This window comes from Cutaneotrichosporon oleaginosum, assembly GCF_008065305.1.
Source record: "Cutaneotrichosporon oleaginosum strain ATCC 20508 chromosome Unknown ATCC20508_contig05, whole genome shotgun sequence".
NCBI classification, from domain to species: domain Eukaryota; kingdom Fungi; phylum Basidiomycota; class Tremellomycetes; order Trichosporonales; family Trichosporonaceae; genus Cutaneotrichosporon; species Cutaneotrichosporon oleaginosum.
Genome location: NW_027072174.1, coordinates 414,927 through 433,248, shown reverse-complemented (window position 1 = coordinate 433,248; position 18,322 = coordinate 414,927). Strand labels below are relative to the sequence as shown.

At 57.9% G+C, this 18,322-nt stretch overlaps 5 protein-coding genes across 5 annotated transcripts; 1 reads left to right on the top strand and 4 right to left on the bottom strand.

The window, feature by feature from the left end:
• Positions 1-365: 365 nt before the first annotated feature.
• Positions 366-1,079, top strand: COLE_05697 (uncharacterized protein; the record flags this gene model as incomplete). The annotated part of the gene is made up of 1 exon (XM_018425265.1): positions 366-1,079. The coding sequence occupies one exon, from the start codon at positions 366-368 to the stop codon at positions 1,077-1,079; it is 714 nt and encodes a 237-aa protein (XP_018280385.1).
• Positions 1,080-10,291: 9,212 nt separating this feature from the next.
• On the bottom strand, positions 10,292-11,346 carry COLE_05696 (uncharacterized protein; the record flags this gene model as incomplete). The annotated part of the gene is made up of 3 exons (XM_018420762.2): positions 10,292-10,859; positions 10,980-11,032; positions 11,083-11,346. The coding sequence occupies 3 exons, from the start codon at positions 11,344-11,346 to the stop codon at positions 10,292-10,294; spliced, it is 885 nt and encodes a 294-aa protein (XP_018280387.1).
• Positions 11,347-12,255: 909 nt separating this feature from the next.
• On the bottom strand, positions 12,256-12,516 carry COLE_05695 (uncharacterized protein; the record flags this gene model as incomplete). Its single annotated transcript, XM_018420285.2, has 2 exons — positions 12,256-12,333; positions 12,364-12,516. 2 exons carry the CDS (start codon positions 12,514-12,516, stop codon positions 12,256-12,258), a joined length of 231 nt encoding a protein of 76 aa, XP_018280388.2.
• An 819-nt stretch (positions 12,517-13,335) lies between these two features.
• Positions 13,336-14,882, bottom strand: COLE_05694 (uncharacterized protein; the record flags this gene model as incomplete). The annotated part of the gene is made up of 3 exons (XM_018426151.1): positions 13,336-13,831; positions 13,879-14,738; positions 14,847-14,882. 3 exons carry the CDS (start codon positions 14,880-14,882, stop codon positions 13,336-13,338), a joined length of 1,392 nt encoding a protein of 463 aa, XP_018280389.1.
• A 2,551-nt stretch (positions 14,883-17,433) lies between these two features.
• COLE_05693 (uncharacterized protein) lies at positions 17,434-18,198 on the bottom strand (the record flags this gene model as incomplete). Its single annotated transcript, XM_018422648.2, has 2 exons — positions 17,434-17,873; positions 17,955-18,198. 2 exons carry the CDS (start codon positions 18,196-18,198, stop codon positions 17,434-17,436), a joined length of 684 nt encoding a protein of 227 aa, XP_018280390.1.
• Between the last annotated feature and the right edge of the window lie 124 nt (positions 18,199-18,322).

The following is an 18,322-nucleotide window of genomic DNA, read 5'->3' as shown; positions in this document are numbered from 1 at the left end:
ACTGCCAGGCACGATAGCGTCCGATCACCCCTCAGATCTGCGTTGCGTCATACATATGACGGGAGGGCCAGTATGTAGAGATTGTGCCCAACTAAGATACAGCTGGTGACAACTGACAAGGCGCACAGATGTTGAAATGTAAGCTCTGGATATTTCAGTGGCTGACAAGATCAGCGTGAATGCTCGGACAACGGCGATCGAGGCCGACGGTCACAGCGTAGCGTGTCACCCGTTCCGCACGTCGTTCCGCCTGGCCGTCGGCCTCGTCCCGCCGAAACGCCAAGTCAACAATTCCAAGTTGTACTTAAGCATCCTACACATTCTGTTCAAACGAACCCACTCATACCCTCTCACTAACTTTGGCCATGTACGTGGGTCATTTCGCAACAGGCGTTCTCCTCAAGGCGCTGTTCCCCACAGTGCCCGCCACGCCAATCATATACGGCGTCGGCTTTCTCGACCTCCTCGACGGCATCTTCACCATGGTGGGCATCAACAAGGTCGCGCCCAACCTCGCCGCGGGCCCCTACCTGTACTACGACCTGGTTTTTATCGATTGGGACCACAGCCTCGCAATGGCGTTTGTGCTGTCACTTTTGTGGGCGCTGCTCTTCGCCCGGTCGACGTCCACCGCTCCAGCGGCCAAGATGGGCGCCGTTGCCTTCGCGGCCTCCTTTTCCCACTGGCTTTGCGACCTCCCGTTCCACAATCTCGACCTTGCCGCGTACCCATACTCGGTAGAGCACTATGGGTGGGGATGGTGGGGGCGGTACCTCACTGGCGCCTGGATGATGGAGGGTGCCTTCAGCGCCGTATGCCTCGCTTTCGCTGTATCGCTATTCGCGCGCCGCGGTGTGTCCATCAATGGCGTACTCGTGGTCTGCGGGGTCCTCCTCTTCAGCCTTAGCCCGTGGGCCTCGCCCATGTACTATGTTGCCCAGCTGGGGCCTCCTGCCGACTACCTCGTACACGGAGCGCTTGTGACTATCGGTTTTGCGGCACCAGGGGCTATCCTGGTCCGCCTGCTGGACGGAGCGGAGTCAAGAGCTGATGCGAACCCCGCGAAGAAGCGTTTGTAGCTGGCTCGGGCTAACGGCGACCAATCGCAGAAGGCGCATCATATTTTCACACTAGTTGACATGAGAAGGATGAGAAGGACTATGAAGACATGGAAATCGACTGAGCACACACTACCACACCCAGATCTCGCTCACTCAGACGCTGCACTCCACACGCGTTTCCGTAGATCACCAATGTGCAACCCACGGATTGGCAGGCTCACGACGGTCAACACTTCGGGCAATGTCCTCGAGTTCCTCGTCGATTCGGTTGTCGTTACGAAGTCGGTGGCTCCCCCCGCCAATGAGAGCGCCACACTCGTTGCAGCGCGCCTCCACCATCGCTCCACCACACTGATGTTAGCTGTGGCCATATCTTGGCTTACATCTCCGATCATGTACGGGTGACCCCGTGGGCACTGATACAGGTGACCAGCTGACCCTGATGTCAGCCAACATGCAACCCCAATGCTCAGCGTACCATACTCGCGTTCGAGAACCGCGCGCAGAACGGCCTGCTTCTCCTCAAGTGTGACGTCTTCGTACCACCTTCCCTCCAACATCTCGTCTTCGAATTTCTTCCAGTCGTCCGTGACCTGCTCGGCCAGCTTGTGCATCTTGTCAGCCTGTGAGATGAAGGCCTCGTTCCCTTTCTGCTCGATGGAGAGAACCCCGAGAGCTTTGAAGAAACGACTCGTACACTGCTTGCGCGCTTCGGCCGACTCGTTCACAATTTTGGCCTTGGCATCGACGTTTGTCCGCCCAACAGCTCCGCCAGCGCCAGACTTCACACGGAGCAACCAACGTGACTTGTACTGAGTGAGATCGGCGGCCACGGTGAGCCAGAGGAAGTGACCCTGGAGAATCAGACGCGGAAGGTCCCGGCGAGTGGCTAGGCCGATCATGACTTGTGCGTCCCGCGTACAGGAGAGAAGAAGGCCGGTGGCCAGGCGCTGGAAAGACATTGCGCCTTTACGGCATGCGGCGAGGGCCTGGCGTTCCTGTTCATGCGCGTTTTTGCCGTGGAAGCGGCCAACTCCCTCCCCTTTCCATAGGAAGTCGACAAAATGTAAGGCGACACGGAACATTTGGAGACGGATCTCGATGGTTAAAGCGAGAGCCTCCACGCTGTATACAGCTTGCCCTCCGGGCGGTGGTGCCCCCACTCGACGGCGGGCCGTGAGCAGCGCAGTCTTCTGAGGGTCCCGCGACCTCGTAACAATCGACTGGCGCGCAAACTCAAGCTCCTGAAAGTAGATGGACGAAACGGCGCTCTGGTAGGCAACGTTGTGTGGCATGTTGCTTTGATTTACCAGTTTTGCGAGCTTGGCATACAGGTAGAGATGCTGCTGAGCGGCTTTGCGCCATGTATGGCCCAGCACACCCACAATACCGAAGATGTTCGTCTTCTCGCAGTGGAATTCCCTTGCTTCCACGCAGTGGATCATCTGGTCGGTAAATTTGCCAAGCTCGGCCACCATGCGCTTGGCATCAAACTTGCCTGCCGACGGCTTGACGACACCGTTGAGAAGCTTGGCAATGTCGGCCGCGGTGCTCTCCTCATTCATTGCAGCTAGGTTTTCCGACAAGTCGTGAAGCGTAGCGTTGAATCGCACGACGGCGACCTGCTCTTGAAGGTCAAGAAGGGCACGCTTCGTTACTCGGTGGTAGCGGGGAGAGGAGATCGAGGCACGACACGATGGACAAGCTTTGCGTGGCTGGTAGCCACTCGGGGTCGAAGGCCCCCTCCACGTTCCTCCGTTGTCAGTGGTGTAATACGAACGAAGGTCCATGTGTCCATCGAGGGTTTCCAACGTGAAAATGTGGCCGCACTCGAGTGTAATGAGACGCCTATTGGGGTCATCCTTGAGGGAGTCCCGCAGAGTGGCCTGCATAATCAAATCGACAACCTGCTCCAACTGATCCGAGGTAGCACAAACGGTGCATACTTGCCCGGAGCAGGGTTCACCACAAACTGGAGTTAGCTAGAGCAGCAGCTGAGCGTACGAGATGAACATCGGTGGCCACAGCTGAGTGTCTCTCTGCATGGCTCGTCGCACGGGAGGCGGTCGCATGGCTCAAGGTTAGTCATTGCTCTGTCATGTAACTAACCATCCCACAAGGCATCGCGCATTTTTTGTGCTCGCACGCCCACGTGCAGCGCTCTGCGCCTGTTTCATCAGCTTCGGGACAGTCAGTTGAACCTACACGGCGAGCAAGCCTCGTGGCACGGCGAGGGGCATTCGCCGTGCTCGCACGCGCGATGACATGGGGCGATGCAAGTAGCCGTGGAGTGCGTGTGCTTTGAGCCACAGAAGTACCCGCAAGGGTGACCACAGCCGGGCACAAGTGCACCGCAATTGTGCTTGACGTGGTGAGTACGCTCGATCACTGTGTTCGTAGGAGCGCTCTCTTCCGTGAAGGGTTCTATCCTCGGCCTGGCTCCCTTCGTCTGGTTGATGGCAGTCTTTGTAAGACCTAGACAGGAGTGACAGGGGCTGACACACGTCTTGCTGCAGCATGCCATGGGCATGTCACACCGCGCGTGGCACTGGATGTCTGAAAGGTCATCGTGATGGCACTCGACTACCGCGGAGTGCTCGCAAAACGGTAGCGGTTTAGGCACGGGAGTTACACAACGAATTGCCTGAAGATTCTGCGATTGCCAACTGTGTGTCAGAGAACGGGCGAATGTTGCTCACCAGAAGATGTTGGCACTGTGACCACACGGCAGAGTGACGCCTTCGATGGAGACGAGGCACTTGCCGCAGTTTTCAGCACAGAGGCGAGTACATGGGTGACCGCAGGCTTCGTGCAGGCGGGCACATTGAGCCACGCAGCGGGCATGCTTGTGCTCCAGGTCATCAGGGTGGCACTGAGATCAGTAGAGTCCCCACCCGTATCGTTCTCACCTTACGAGTGCACCGGTGCCCACAATTTGTCAGCTTTGATTCGCAAGGACGCATGCAACCGCCTGAAATCAGCCGCCCCGCGTCGCGCCGCACTCACCATCCGGAGACATCATACCAAGCACGCCGGGCTCATTAATGAACTTCACGTCCCCGTGGCGCTTGCAAGCGATAGGAATTCCAGTCCCGATAGCTTCGCTATCTCCTAACTCGTTGATGATTGTACGCCACATGTCGTTACTGCACGCAAGCTGGTCGGCGTTGCCGAAAATGTACATGCCGTGCTTGGCACGGGAAAGGGCAACATTTGTGCGATTGCGAGACTGACGTGTGAGAAATGATGACAGAAGAACTTACACGCAAGAAGCCGATAGTCGAGGCCATGCTCGAGCCGGTGCTCCCGTCGCTGCCGCCATTGCGGACGAGGGATAAGATAACAACAGCGGCCTCTTCGCCTTGGAAGTTGTCCACGGTGCGAAGGAGGATCTGTCAGTTAGGCGAGTGAAGGGTGCAGAGAGCGCACTTGCTTAGTAGTCTCAACTTGCTTGGCCACCGTCCCTGTGGGGAGTGCCAGAGTGGAGCCGTCCTCCCCATCGTCACCTAAGGTCTTGACGAGTTTCTCCCGGTCGCGCTCATCAATAATGACCGTGACTTTGCCCTTCAGCCGCTCTCGGACCTCGATCACTTGACCCAGATATGCGCACTGCTGTCAGCACTGCGTCCATGACGCTTTTCTCACGAGAATGACAATGTCGCCCTCCCGCGAGTAGCAACCCTGCTTGAGCAGGTAAAGAGCGAGGTCACAAGCCATGGCCGCCTGGTGTTAGCTGAAGGTTGAGCATGTTAAACACCTCAAAAGGGTTGCTTTTCGAACTCCCGCTGTCCCCGCCGGCCTTCTCTCCGTGCGTATGGTGCCTGGAACATCAGCCTTGTGCTCTGTGCATCCCTTCACATGAAGAACAAACTCTTCGCCATGCCAGCCACGTGGGGGTAGCTCAGCACGAGGTCGTGATCAATCAGATTGGGATATAGAGTGTTCCTGCCATCAGCGGGCTCAGTTCTCCTACAGCACTTACCGCAAGAGCGAGGAGATGGCAGGGTTCATGCGACGCTGCACACGTAACTGGCTCATAGGCAGGCCACCGGTCTCCAAGCGCTCCATAAGGCTCATGTCGAAGCGGAACAGGCTCCGGCCGCGCGGGCTGTCCATGGATAGTCCTGGTTTCAGAGGTGCGTTGATCATGCTCACCATAGACATTCACACTCGGGCGGAGCTGAAGGGGATCGCCGATCGCGATGACATGTTGAATGCTCGGAAACAAGGCAGCAAGTACATGGGCTTCCAAAACTTGCCCGGCCTCTTCGATAACAAGAACTTTGGGCGCGAAGCCCTGTTCGTCAGCGCACAAGTCACACATTCACTTGCTTTCATGACAGCACCAAGCTTTGCGGCACCTGCGGTTAGCGACGTCGACCTCCTGCTTACCATTGGTGGTGGCTCCGACTAGCTCGATCCTCTCTAATAGCGACACACGAACCTGGTGTCAGCCAGTCAGGTCCGAAAACTAACATTGTCTGATGCCTCGGCCAACTTGTTCCGTGCCTCCTTGTGGCGGCGCGCGAGCTGCTGAAATGACAGCCACGAGTTCTCATCCAACGACGCCTTTGCCTCACTTCCAAGCTCACGGACGAGTTGACGGCGTTCGAACAGTGAAAAGTTCCACGCGCTGTCACCAATGTCGAGCGCCAGAAGCAGTTCATCGATCGACCGCTTCGTTGTGGGAATCGATGGAAGCTCTTTCAGGTCGAAATACTTAAGGAACAAATGCCGATACTTTGCAGCCTCCTGGGCCGTAGGCCGGCTTCGTTTGATGACGCTGCCGGTTTCGCTTTCAGAGTCGGTCTCGGTGTCAGAGGCTTCACTCTGGCCGACCTGGAGTTCGTCCTCGCTGTTGTCGGAGACGCCATCCATCAGGAATTCGAGCCCCAAGAGGGCGAGTGCCTCGCGGTCCTCAGCATCACGTTTCAGTTCTGCCGTCGACTGGGGTGAAAGAAGGTGGACACGGCTGACAACCGCTGTTTGCTCTAGCGCAGGTTCGCACACCGCCGGCTGACCGTGCAGGCCTTTGAGGTTTATAATGTCGGCGCCTTCTTTCCAGAACTCCCACTCCGGGTTGGAGGAGATGGTCTGGCGCTTGGCTTTGGCGGGCTTGACACGCCCCCAATTACCGGAGGTCTCCAAGGCCAGCCAATTGTCAACCCACGGAGGAGGATGATTAAGCGACTCCATGAGAGCGGGGTAATGGATGCTCAGGTACCGTGCCAGCCGGATTGAAGATGTATGCGTGGCCGTCAAGTTCTCCAGCGCATCGGCAAGTTCCTGTTGATTAGCGATGCACACAGCAGCTTGCTCACTGTCTCAATATTCTTGGTCTCACCAAAGCAACGGTTGACGATACCGTTGAGCTTCGTGTGTCCCTTCACCCGGCTGATGCAATCCAGGTTGTATTGTGTGAGACAACCTCGTCCTTGCTGCGGGAGCCCAGACGGACAATATCCTTGGTGACGTCTGCGTCGTGAATCGCGCGAATAATGTGGTCCAGGGCGTGGTTCGTGAAAGCAAGAAGTAGAACGGGCCCTGCCTTGTTGGCGAAGAGCACACGTAGGAGCTCCACACCGGTGAACGTCTGTGGTAAGCGAATTTCCTGATTAGAGAAGGAGGCGAGAAAGATAGCTTCTCGGCAAGACACTTACTTTGCCTGTACCTGGTGGGCCTTGGATCAGAGCGATTTCACGGCACAGGGACGCAATGACAGCATCGCTTTGACTGTTCATAAACAAACAATAACAGCAAAACGTACCTGGGGTCCAGCCTCCCATGCTCACGCATAGTTTCACGCGCATTGGCGATCGAGAGCTCGTTGTGCGGGGTGAACTGGCACGTTACAACCCCACTGGCGTCCTTGAGAAGACACGATAGGTCCCAGACCCGTTCAGGGTTATCGAGCATGTATTGTGGCATGCTAATGTTCTTGCCATCTGGGTGACCGAACACCAGATACTTCTGGAGCGGGACGCGGAGGGAGTCCAGTTGCTGAAGCGTTTGGAGGAATGGCCGCACTGATTCGTACAAAACAGGACTTTCCAGCAAGAAGCGTGTCTCGAATTGACGGCGCTCTCCTTGCTGGAAGATGCGAACCGCCTCCATGCCGATCACGTCATCAATGAAATGGAGGCCGAAGCTGAAACGGTTAGTCGCAGAATCTTTGACGGTGCGGAAGTCTTGAGGGTCTTAAAGTCAGCATGGCCATCTCCAAGCGAAATGTGAATGTTTTCGAAACCAGGATGTGCTTCACATCCCGTACTGAACGAGCAAGCAAAAGTGCAATTGAGGCGCGGATGCGGCACTCCTCCCCCTCCCTGTCATTCTCGGAATGGGACTCACTCATCGTCAGTGTGGCAATGGCCACCTCCAATTCGTGTGTACCTGCGTTGCCCTTATTTTTTGTTAGGACAGCAACAAGGCCACCCCGCGGCATTCGCTTGCCCGTCCCCCAGAATTCAGCCCGAGACTTAGCCGTTCCCTCTCGCGCACGCCCCGGAGGGGCGTCGGCCGTCATTTGAATAACCAGTCCTTGGTGACGGTCAAGCGAAATGTCCATGATCTTCAAGTCGGTGAGAATGGGTAAGCGTCTGCAGGTAAGCTAAACGAGGAGTTTCAATAATCTCTTACACTGAGTCCCTATCGATCGAGTGGTTGATATACCATCCCCCGCGCTCGCGGAGTCGCCGGGCAACTGCTGTCAGTTTGCAGAATGGCGGCTCACGCTCTGTTTCGTTGAAGTCTTTCGACTGAAGGTCCTCAGACACCGCTTGGATACCTTGCTGTAGTCCGCTCAGGGAGTCGGCGCGAAGGAGCCGGAATTGGATATCCAGACTGAGATTGATGAGCAGGACTTCCGGCTATCACAACATACAGCTTGGCCATAGAATCGTCCGGGAGGTGGTGCCTCGCGCCAGGCAAGTTGATGGGCATATAAACGGGGCGCGCTGCCATTACCTCATCGCCCGTGGGGGGAATGCGGATATCACGGATGTCAACACAATCTGGTGTCAGCGATCGTTGGGATCAGTCACTACCGTTAGAATGGCGTGGGCCGTCTTCCGAGAGCTCTCCGGGGCCATCGTATTCGCGATCGATGGCGCTAAGCAGTCCGACTGAAAGACCTGAGCGCTTGAGATACTGGGGCTCTTGTACAATTGGGAGGGTGCTCGTGACACGCTGCGAGAGCTCATCGAGGTCCTTGCGAACGCAGGCGATGATCGCGTTGAGAGAAGCAGCTGGACGATTGGCCAGGTGGTCGCCAAAGGTTCCCCGCACAACCTTGTCCGCCCACTCTTCGAAGAGTGTCTTGAGGTCGGACGCGAAAGTGACAAGGTCGGGATGGTGCGTAGGCGCATGACGGAAGCGAATGACGTACTCGTTGAGCATCACGATCACGGGCTTGAAGATCTGGATGCCAGAAACGATCATGACGAGCCCATTGGGGTTACGCTGGCCATACATACGACGGGCTTTGTCGCCGAAATTTCCGCCCGCAATACAGGAGGTGATGTTCGTCCTGAGAGTCAGAAGAACCTGTTCTAGATTGTTGTCGAGGATGCCGAACAATGCATTGGTGCGAGAGAGGGCAGCAGTCTTGAGCACAGCCTCTGATGTGAAATACTGTTGTCAGGCCAGCGTCTGATTTCACTCACCCCGATGAGCGGCATATACACGCGAGAAAAGGACATGTGAGTGACCAACGCAGCGTCGTTGGCGACGTTGGCAAAGGCCAGCGCCTTGGCAAGGCGTACGGCAACATTACCCGGCATCTGGCTTTAGCAGTCAGCGGAGATTCAGTTCACCTTGGTCACATCAGTGAGCAGGGCCTGGCGATCCTCGAATGTCTATGATCAGCAGGCTTATAGGAATTACCTACCCAGCCGTTGTTGAACGCGTTGCTCTGTGCCAACACGTAAATGAGCGCCTCCGCCTCACTGACGCTGCCGCCGGCTTTGTCGGAGAACGACATGCCTCGGATCATCCGCAGTGCATTCTGCGAGGCGCGCGCCTCCAGAGGGAAGATGAGTGCATCAGAATGGAGGGAGGCCACCGCCTGCAAGGAGGGAAAATCGTCGTCGATGATGAGGCTGGCAATATCGACCTGGGACACGTCTTTGCGAGCGCGCTGGTGTAAGATGTTCCGTGTGTCCATAGTTTTGGCCTTCGGGGAGTCCTTAGCGGCATGGGACAGCGTGCACCGAGTGCCCAAACTGTTTATGTTAGCACCAGAAACTGCCCCACGCGCTCACTCGCAGACACCGCGCTCAAAGTACGAGTGACACGGCTCTGGCTTTGATGGGTACGAATCAGCTTTGGCAGGCTGGCCCTTGCCATGTGAGTACTGGCACCTATCGCCGAAGCTGTTGTCAGCGACTGCGAGAGCGAAGAGTACATCGGCCACTCACCGACAGGCACCACGAGCGTAGTCGAAGCACGGTGCCATTGGTACCACGATGACTGCTGCGCCGGATGTTGATGCTGGGATTGTTTCTGATGAGTCAGGGAGTATGAGTAGATAAAGTGTTGAGGAGAGACGAGGTAGAGTGTTGCACTGGAGTAGGTGTTATTAGGATGCGAGCGTGAGAGGTCAGCTGAGGACAAGCTGGGATGTCGTGTCACTGGGCGCCGTTACCGGGGATCACTGCAGGCGAACAGCGAGGGGCTGGGTCGAGGCCTTGGGGCGCAGCGTCGTTCTCGCCATCAACACGACGCGGGAGGAGGCAAGGGAGGCTCGAGCGACGTGTGCCTCGGAAGGAGAGCCGAGCCCTCCTCGTCCGCCGTCCTTGCATTTGGGTAAGACAACGAGATCAGATGACGAGCTACTGAGGGCGGGGCGAGAGCAGGAAGCGCCAGAGGAAGCACACGGAAGCGCCATCGAGCAGCAAGAGCGGCGGGGCAGTACGGAGCCACATCCTTCGATGGGCTGTGTGAGGGCCTCCGCGCGTCGCTCTTTTTGTTGTAATGGGAAAGGACGGCGGAGGGTGCGGCGTGAGAGGCAGGGGAGGTGCGAGTGCAGAGGATGGCAAGTCCGAAATGTGCTGTCGCTGATCGGCGCTACAATCCTTAAGATAAGCGTGATTCGCTTGCCAATTAGAAAGCGTCAACAAAGCTTATTAGACATAACTCACTCCATGCATGAGACTACGACAACAACGACTTCAGACAAATCCCACCTCGCGTTTCATCCTTGACGGCACCAGCCCTGCTCCGCCTTGCGCCTACTCAAGCGCGTCGGGGTGGAGCTTCCGCAGAAGGTCGATCTCGGCCTGGAGGGAGAAGTACATGGCCTCACCGTTCTGGATGGCTGCGGCTGTGAACTTTGCGCTGTCATCGTCGATGATCTGCTTCTGGATGCCGGACGCGGACGCGGCCTCGATCTGCAGCTGGAGGCCGCAAGCGCTGTCTAGCGCCATAAAGTACGAGCACATCTCGTCGACCGTCTCGCCGAGCGTGAGCAGGCCGTGGTTCTGGAGGATGACAGCCTTGTTCTTGGGACCGAGGGCGCGCGCAATATTGTTGCCCTCCTCATCTGCGAGTACGATGCCGCCAAACGAGTTGTATACACTCAGATTGTCGTAGAAAAGGCAGCTGTCCTGCGTGGTAATGTCGATGGCCCGGCCGAAGACCGACCAAGCCTTGCCGTTGAAGCTGTGGCAGTGGCCGGCCGCCTCTACCTCGGGGCGCCCGCGATGGATCGCGCTGTGGATGTGGAAGCCCGCCATGTTGATGGGAAGCTGCGCGCCAATCTCAGGGTGCACGTAGCCTTCGGGGGTGACGAGGCAGAGGCTGGGGCATTAGCGTGTGGCGGGCGGCAGAAGGATTCGTGTTGTGGCAAAGAGAAGCTTGTGGCAAGAAGGTCATTTGGCTAAGTATTCTCCTCTCCCAGCCGCCAGAAGTGGTACTCACGAGCTCTTCGTGATCAAGCTGAAGTGCAGGCCGAAGGGGTTCATCCAATAGTGCTACGCATTAGTTTAAGAGGCTTGCTGCAGCAGGGTTCCCAAGCACTCACATCACGGAGGATTGGATCCCGGACAGTGATGTGCCCGGCCACACCAACGTTGTACCCTGCACGGCCCCAGAGGCGGAAACACAGCGCGAGGTGCTCCTTGACCCACTCGCGCTTCTTGAGCAGGCTCTCCTCGTCCGTCTTGTAGTAGAAGTCGGGGTACGTGGTGGCGCGGATGGTGCCGGCCTTGTTGCCGCGCCAGACACGGTCGAAGCCCTTCTTGGCGAGGCCTGCCTCGGTCTGCTTAAAGTCGGGGGGTGCCTGCATGGTGGTCCGTAGAGTGGGGTGGTGAGATGGAGTGTGGGAAGTCGAAGTGCGAGTTTATATTGAGTGGGTTGTCGCAAGCCCACCGGCCACCGATACCGAACCGGTTTATTAAAGATGCCGCTGCGCATATGGGGCACGGCAAGAGTGCGGCACGCACAAACTTTGGACAGCGCTGTTCGCCGCCTTGGGCCGCTTCGCCTACTGTTGCGTTGCCTGTGGCAACAGCCCGGCCCCGCGGGGTCCACAAGGGTCGGCTTCATCCGAGCCGGCTCGCCCGGTTATCTCATCCTCGTCGGCCAACCATTTCACTCCCATGACACAGCTCCCACTCTATCACGTTGCTCAATTGCTCACCGAAAGTGTCGCGGTTGTTGATCACACGCCGTCGCGACGTCGCAGCATCTCCAACTTTCACACAGGATAGAAACGCAGCGCGACTGAAAATAGCTCTCGTCCACGACTTCCATGAGTGGAAGAGGCCCTGGCACTTGTGTGACCAGAGAACGCGCCCCACTTCTGCGCAACGCTCTCGTGCGTATGATGGCACGTCGTCGCGAGAGCAAAATGAAGTCTGTGCTGCCACCAACTGCCTCAGAGCCTCACACATCGATGATTGCTTGTGGGAAACGTGACGTGGGCAATCTCACTGCCCACCGGAATAACCGAACGACCAAGCCACCGACCCCGACGCAATCAAACTTACACTTGGATTGTTCGAGCCGACTGGCAATATAACGTCGTGCGAGAGGAGAGTGACGCGGAAAAAAACGAAGGCGCATGTCGCAGCATCTTCGACTAAGATTAACAACGCAGGTTATCACGTCATCTAACATCGAGCGCCGAAATGTTGGCTCGGGATATGGACATGCACGTCCGCCCGCTTCACCCAAGGGATTCACCGTTGGCCAGTTACATGGAATGTACAGCAAACTCGAGCCGATTCCCAGCATAGTCCCGCGCGAAGAATCGGTCGGGATACTCTACGCCCTGGGGTCAGCACGCCCGCGCCCTGCGCACCTTAGACCCCGAGTTGTCCGCACCAGGCCGATCGCACTCGACGGCAGCAGCAGCTCCACCCGCTACGTGGTGCTCGTAGATACGGCCTTGCAGCTCGACGAGCGCCGCCCCGTCCGGCAGCGCAAAGCACGGGTGCCGGCTACTTAGGTGCATCGCGGGCAGGGGGTTGCGCTCAATCGACACGTGGATTTGCTGAGGGCCCCCACCGAGGCGAAACCTGGGTAAGCGTTAACAAGGGGGACGTACCAGAGCAGCACGTCTTTCTGGAGGTGCGGGACGGGGTCATTGGCAAGGCCGAGGACTGCTCCGTAGAATTCTTGAGCTAGTGCAAGCGTGCCGGCTGGCACGGAGAGGTTGACGTGCTGCAGACCTATTGGGGCGGCCATGTTGTGGGTAATGCAGAAAGGGGGATGTACAGTCCGTGAATATGGCGCTAGGGGAGTGGAATGTGGTGGAGCGGAGTCGGGCCGGTCAGCCGCTCTGTGGAGTGCTCATTCCGCCATTTCAAAAACATTGCAGCTCGCCGTGGATAGGAAAGTTCGTTCAAGACTATAGTTTAATGGACCAGAGAAGGACGATAGGACAAGAATCATCGTCGGGACGAAGGCCTTTGGCCGCCTGGTATGTGCAGCACGAGGTCATGACCGCATTCGGACGCGGAGGCCGCTTTTGTGAGACGTACTGGAGTTGAGTGAGCATCGCGACTGAAGAACGAAGACAGCAGTGCCACACGGCGGTCGTGGCGATCCTGGCGTTCGTGAGGACTTGGCATTCACGTACTCAGTCGAGCCAGGTCGCCAGCCCTCCCTAGTTGTGCTATCCGCTTAACTGCATAGTGTCCTACTTCGACTGCTAAACTAACCTTCTGACAACCCCACTATATCCCTTACACTACCCATGAGCGCGTACAACATCCCACAGCCCCAGTCCTGCCCAAACCACCCGCGCCCATTAACCGATACTAACACCCACTTAGATCTGGTAGAAGAAGCCCTCGGCGTCCTCGATGAGGCCCTCGCCGCGCTTGGCCTTCTTGTTCTTGGAGCTCATCCAGTACATCATGGCAAGGGTGCCGAAGATGGTCAGGCAGTTGAGGCCCATGATGGTGAAGACACCTGTGGGGTATCCGGCCTTAGCCTCCTTGTTGAAGAAGAGAGTGGAGCCGAGGATGCCGCCGACACCGCCGAAGGCGACGGTAAGGGCCGAGCAGAAGGCACGCTTGGACTGGGCGCGGATGGAGACAGCCTGCCAGGCAAGGATGAGGGGGACGTTGGCGTTGCCGCCGCCGGTGGCGATGAAGAGACCGGCGAAGCGGGCGGCGCGCTGCGCAGCGGGAAGCTGGCTGTACATGGCGGTGCCGACGATGATGCAGATGGCGTTGAAGATGATCATGAGGCCACGCATGTTGGGGATGCGGTCAGCGACACGGCCACAGATCAGGGCGGGGATGATGGCCCAGAAGTAGGTACTGATGTCGTCAGCAATAGGCCGAGGGAAACCAAACAAGAAACTCACGGAGTACCGAGAAGCATCGACTCGATGTTGTTGAAACCCATGATGGTGAGGATACGGGGCATGAAGTAGGCGAGGGCGTACGAGCTCATGGTGGTGCCCATGAACGCGACGGCGAAGAACCACGACTTGAGCTCGAGCGAGTAGGTCTTGAGCTTGGCGCCGGTAAGGGGGTCGGGGACCGAGTCGGCGCGGTCGCGCTCAATGCGAGTCATGACGATCTCACGCTCGCGTTCGGTAAGGAAAGTGCCCTTGGAAGGAATGTCGACAAGGAAAACGTAGGCGAGGCCACCAATGGCGACGGTGATGATACCGTACATGATGAACATCCACTGCCAGCCGGAAAGGCCGGCGCGGCCGTCGAGGTGGGAGAAGCCGAAGCCGATGAGCTTGGCGAAGGACGAACCGAGGGCCGAAGTGATGTAGAAGACGACGTTGCGGAAGGCGAGCTCCTTGCGGGGGTACCAGCAGGAGATGAGGAACGCCGCACCGGGGAAAAGCGCCGACTCGAAGAGACCGAGGATCGCACGAAGCGCGGCCAGGGTCTGCCAGTTCTGGGCGAAGCCCATACCTAGCATCACGAAGCCCCAGAGAACGACGGCGGAGCCGAGCCAGAGACGAGCACCGAAGGCACGGAGACCGAACTGCGAGGGAAGCTCGAAGATGATGTAGGGAACGAAGAACAGGACGGTAATGATCGAGTAGCGGTTGTTGTCGCCATCGGTGCCGAGCTCTTCGTCGAACTTGTTGTCGTTGGCGGTACGCGCCACCGACAGATTGGTACGGTCAATGAGCGAGATGGCGTACATGAGAATAAGCATGGGAATGAGACGCCAGTCGACCTTGCGAGTGACGCGCTTGACCTCGGCGGGGTCGAAGCCATCGTCGATGTCGACACCAAGCTTGCGCTGAGGCTCGTCGAACTTGACAGAGTCGCTAGAGGCGCCCTCGGCGCGCTCGACGTGCGAGACGTTCTCGTCGTACTTGACCTCGTTAATGCCGGACATTGCTCGCTAGGTGTGTCGGTCCGCGGATGAGAAACCTCCTCATGTGCCATCGCTCCGACTCTTTATACAAGTCACCGAGGTCTAACGACACTGCCAATACCCCTCCTTCCGGCTCGCGATGCGGTCGACCCGGCTTGGCATCCCAGTATCAGCCCACCCTCCCTGTATGTGGCGGCCACTTGAGCAGCCCATGTTCACCTGATAGGGCATGAGGGCAACGTGAGAGGCGTGAGAGGAGCGGGGAGAAGCATCACGCACGGTTGCAGAGGAGCCCGGCACAGACAGGCACGACCACGAAGAGCAGGGCCTGATATCGAATATCAGCCTCGTGCTTGCCGATGGAGAATGGCCTGGCTGTTGCGCGTGAACTACTTCCTGAACGCTTGCGTACGTGTACGTGAGATGCGGCGTTCGGGGAGACAGCAAGGCTTTCGCGGGGCTCGCCCGGGAGCCTGGGGCTGGACAACGAGAATTGTCAGGGGTTGCTCCTCTCGGTCCGCACCCAGTCATTACCCCACGACAACCTTATCGGCAAACATAGCTGTCTAGAACACCGGCGGCACCACCCGCTCAGGCCGGAGTACAGAGACAATTGCTTTTCGAAGCTTGCAATTGCTGTGAAGATTACCAGCTTCTCCATTGTACCAGCGCAGTTTGTGACTGACTTTGCTTCGCGGGACACCGAACCCCCAGCTCCGTCTTACTTTTCCTGCCCAGCTCGCCCAGATGAACAGCTCCGCCGTGCCAAGTATTGATGCCGCCGGACACTGTAGATATTGATAACCGAGGTTCTATTGCAACATGGGCGCCACCGCTAAACGCTTCGCTTGGGCGTACTCTGCGTGTGGCGCTGGCGGCAAGGCCGTACTTTCTTACTGGCAATATGCTCAAGCGCGACTGCAATTCTGAGCTGCGATCGCCCAGGGCAAGAGGCTACTCTGTTAGCCACAAACAGGTATGTGACATAGCAGTGAGCATGGCCCACATCAAGGAGACCCAATGAGACCCATCGACCGCCGGCAACGGCGAGGTATTCCAGGGCCGGGCCCCGGCGCCCCCCGTCTCCCCAGATCTGCTTGCAATGCCAAGACAATTCGCCAAGTGGGTCCCCGCGGAGTCCACCCTGCAGCGCGGTTGGTATGTGACTCTTGTGCGGCAAGACTGCGTGCGGAGCCGGCGGCGTCCGCCTTGTCTCGAGGATCCTGCGACTAAGCTATTGGCTGCCCACCTGGGCCCCCGGAGCTTCCCCGGGCTGAAGGGCCTTCCTGCCAATGGGAGAGTCAACTGACCTGAGTTGGAGCATCTCCAATGCCCTGCTCGTTCTGGCCAAGTGTGGGGATTGTGGATTGTGGAGGCGATCGGTGCGGGTTGATGGTGGGCCGATGCGGAGATGTGCGCAACCATTCATCTCGCTAGCTCGCTCGCTCGCTTCAACGCCTCGCAGCGAGGTTGGCGGGTCGGTGGCCACTCGAGTTCGCCGAAAGTAATTGCTCGACTCGACGCTGGCCCGAGTCCCTGGCTCGTCGACTGCGCATTGGTTGAGCCATGATGTGGTGCGGATTTCGGTGTCCTAGAACAAGCCAAACCCGACGTCTCCGCTCCATGCCTGGGCGCTCGCCACCAGATGAGCGCTCGGCGTACACCTCACCAGCTCAAACTCCCACATCGCGAGGCAGGCACTCCATTCCATCATTTTGGCCTATCCACCGATCCCAGTCATTCTCCACCGTGCACGAGCGCGAGCTGAATCTCCCCAAAATCTCTTTCGAAGCACCTACTGTTCTGTTATTCCTGAGGTGCAGCTGCGTCCAATTCCAAACGCCTCCCGGATACCTAGCGGAAATCCCGCTGCTCGCTGGATTGCCCTGCGTCCTCGGCATTGTGGCTCACACTTCTGACACGGGCCACAGAGACAACCTGGATAATAAGCCACACGGACACATGCCTCGCTATCTTCGCCACGTTCCCCTACGTCCAAGACTTTCTGCAAGTCGTGATGGCCGACTTGGAATCCACGTGAGACACACGCATGCCACACGGGATGGCACACGACACCACCTGACACACATATGAGACATCCCCGAGATTCCTCACTCCCGGTATTCTGGTTCAAGTATCTCGCCTTTAAAAGTCCTGAAGCTGCCAAAGCCGTGCCGGTCGCCGGTGGCGGTTTGCTCGCCACCGCAGTGTGCCGGCGCTCGAGGAATGGAGGTGCTCGGCGATGAACTTGAGGTTTGCTACGATCGTTCATATTCCGACGGTGGAAAGGCAATGAATTGGCCCTCGATGCCGGGCTGTGGCCTTCGAGTTTCGGAACCTAGCTTACGTTTTATTCAAACTTTTTGTCCGCGAGGTCCGTGTTCACATCGCTGTAATACAGCGGGTCGACGAAGCTACCAGCACGAACGACGTGGACGTGCACAACCCGACGCATGGCCGCGGGACGTGCGGAGCGGTCAGAAGATGGGATAATCCTCCGAGGACAACTCCGCAACCTACCCCGCGTAGGTCACCTCACACCCTTATACATGCTACATCCTCACATATCCGCCTACACTCCGCACGACCTCGCCACGCCAGCGACAAACAATCCCACCTCGCCCGGATGCCCGACGTGCATAGCATGGCTAGCGCCATCGACACACGCTATCCGGCTCGCCTTGATCCGGTCTGCCATGCGGTCCTGCTTCTCCTTCGCGATGCACTTATCCCCGCCCGCGACGATGTAAAAGCTTGGCTTGTCCTTCCACGCTGCATGCGTTACTGCCTCGCCCATGATGCTCGCGGAGGGGTTGCGGCCCGTCTCGCGCAGCCACGCCACTGCCTCATCAGACAGGTCGTGACAGTAATCGGCCTTGAACGCGTCTTCCTTAATCCGCAATTTGCGGTCGACGACCTCGAAGTCCGAGGCGATCTCGGAGGGAAGATCCGGGAAGACGGTGCGCGCGGACTCGCCGGCGTCGGGGGCCAGAGCGCACACATACACCAGACCTGGAGTCAGCAGCCGACCCACAGATAAGCATGGCTGATAACACTGCACGCTGACGACGCTTAGTGACGCGAGCTCCTCACCCTTCACGGCCTCCTCAGCCCCCGCCTCGGTGATTACCATCCCGGCAAATCCCTGCCCAGCGAGAACGACGTCACCGCCAGCCTTCCGGATGGCTTCGCGCACAACGTCGACGTCGCCCTTCAGACTCTCGAGGGGAAGGTCGACTGTCACGACGTCGGTCACGCCAAGAGCCTTGAGCGCCTCAATAACACCGCGCCAGTGCGCAGGGGCGCTCCAGAGACCATGGACGAGGATGATGGTCATGCCTGGCGTTGAAGGTAATGCTGTAGCAGAAGATGGAGAGGGTGTTTGAACCAAGTTGCGATAAGAAGCGAAGTGGAGAGAACGGTGGTGGATTATAGGAGGGAGATGGGTGGCGAGATCGGCG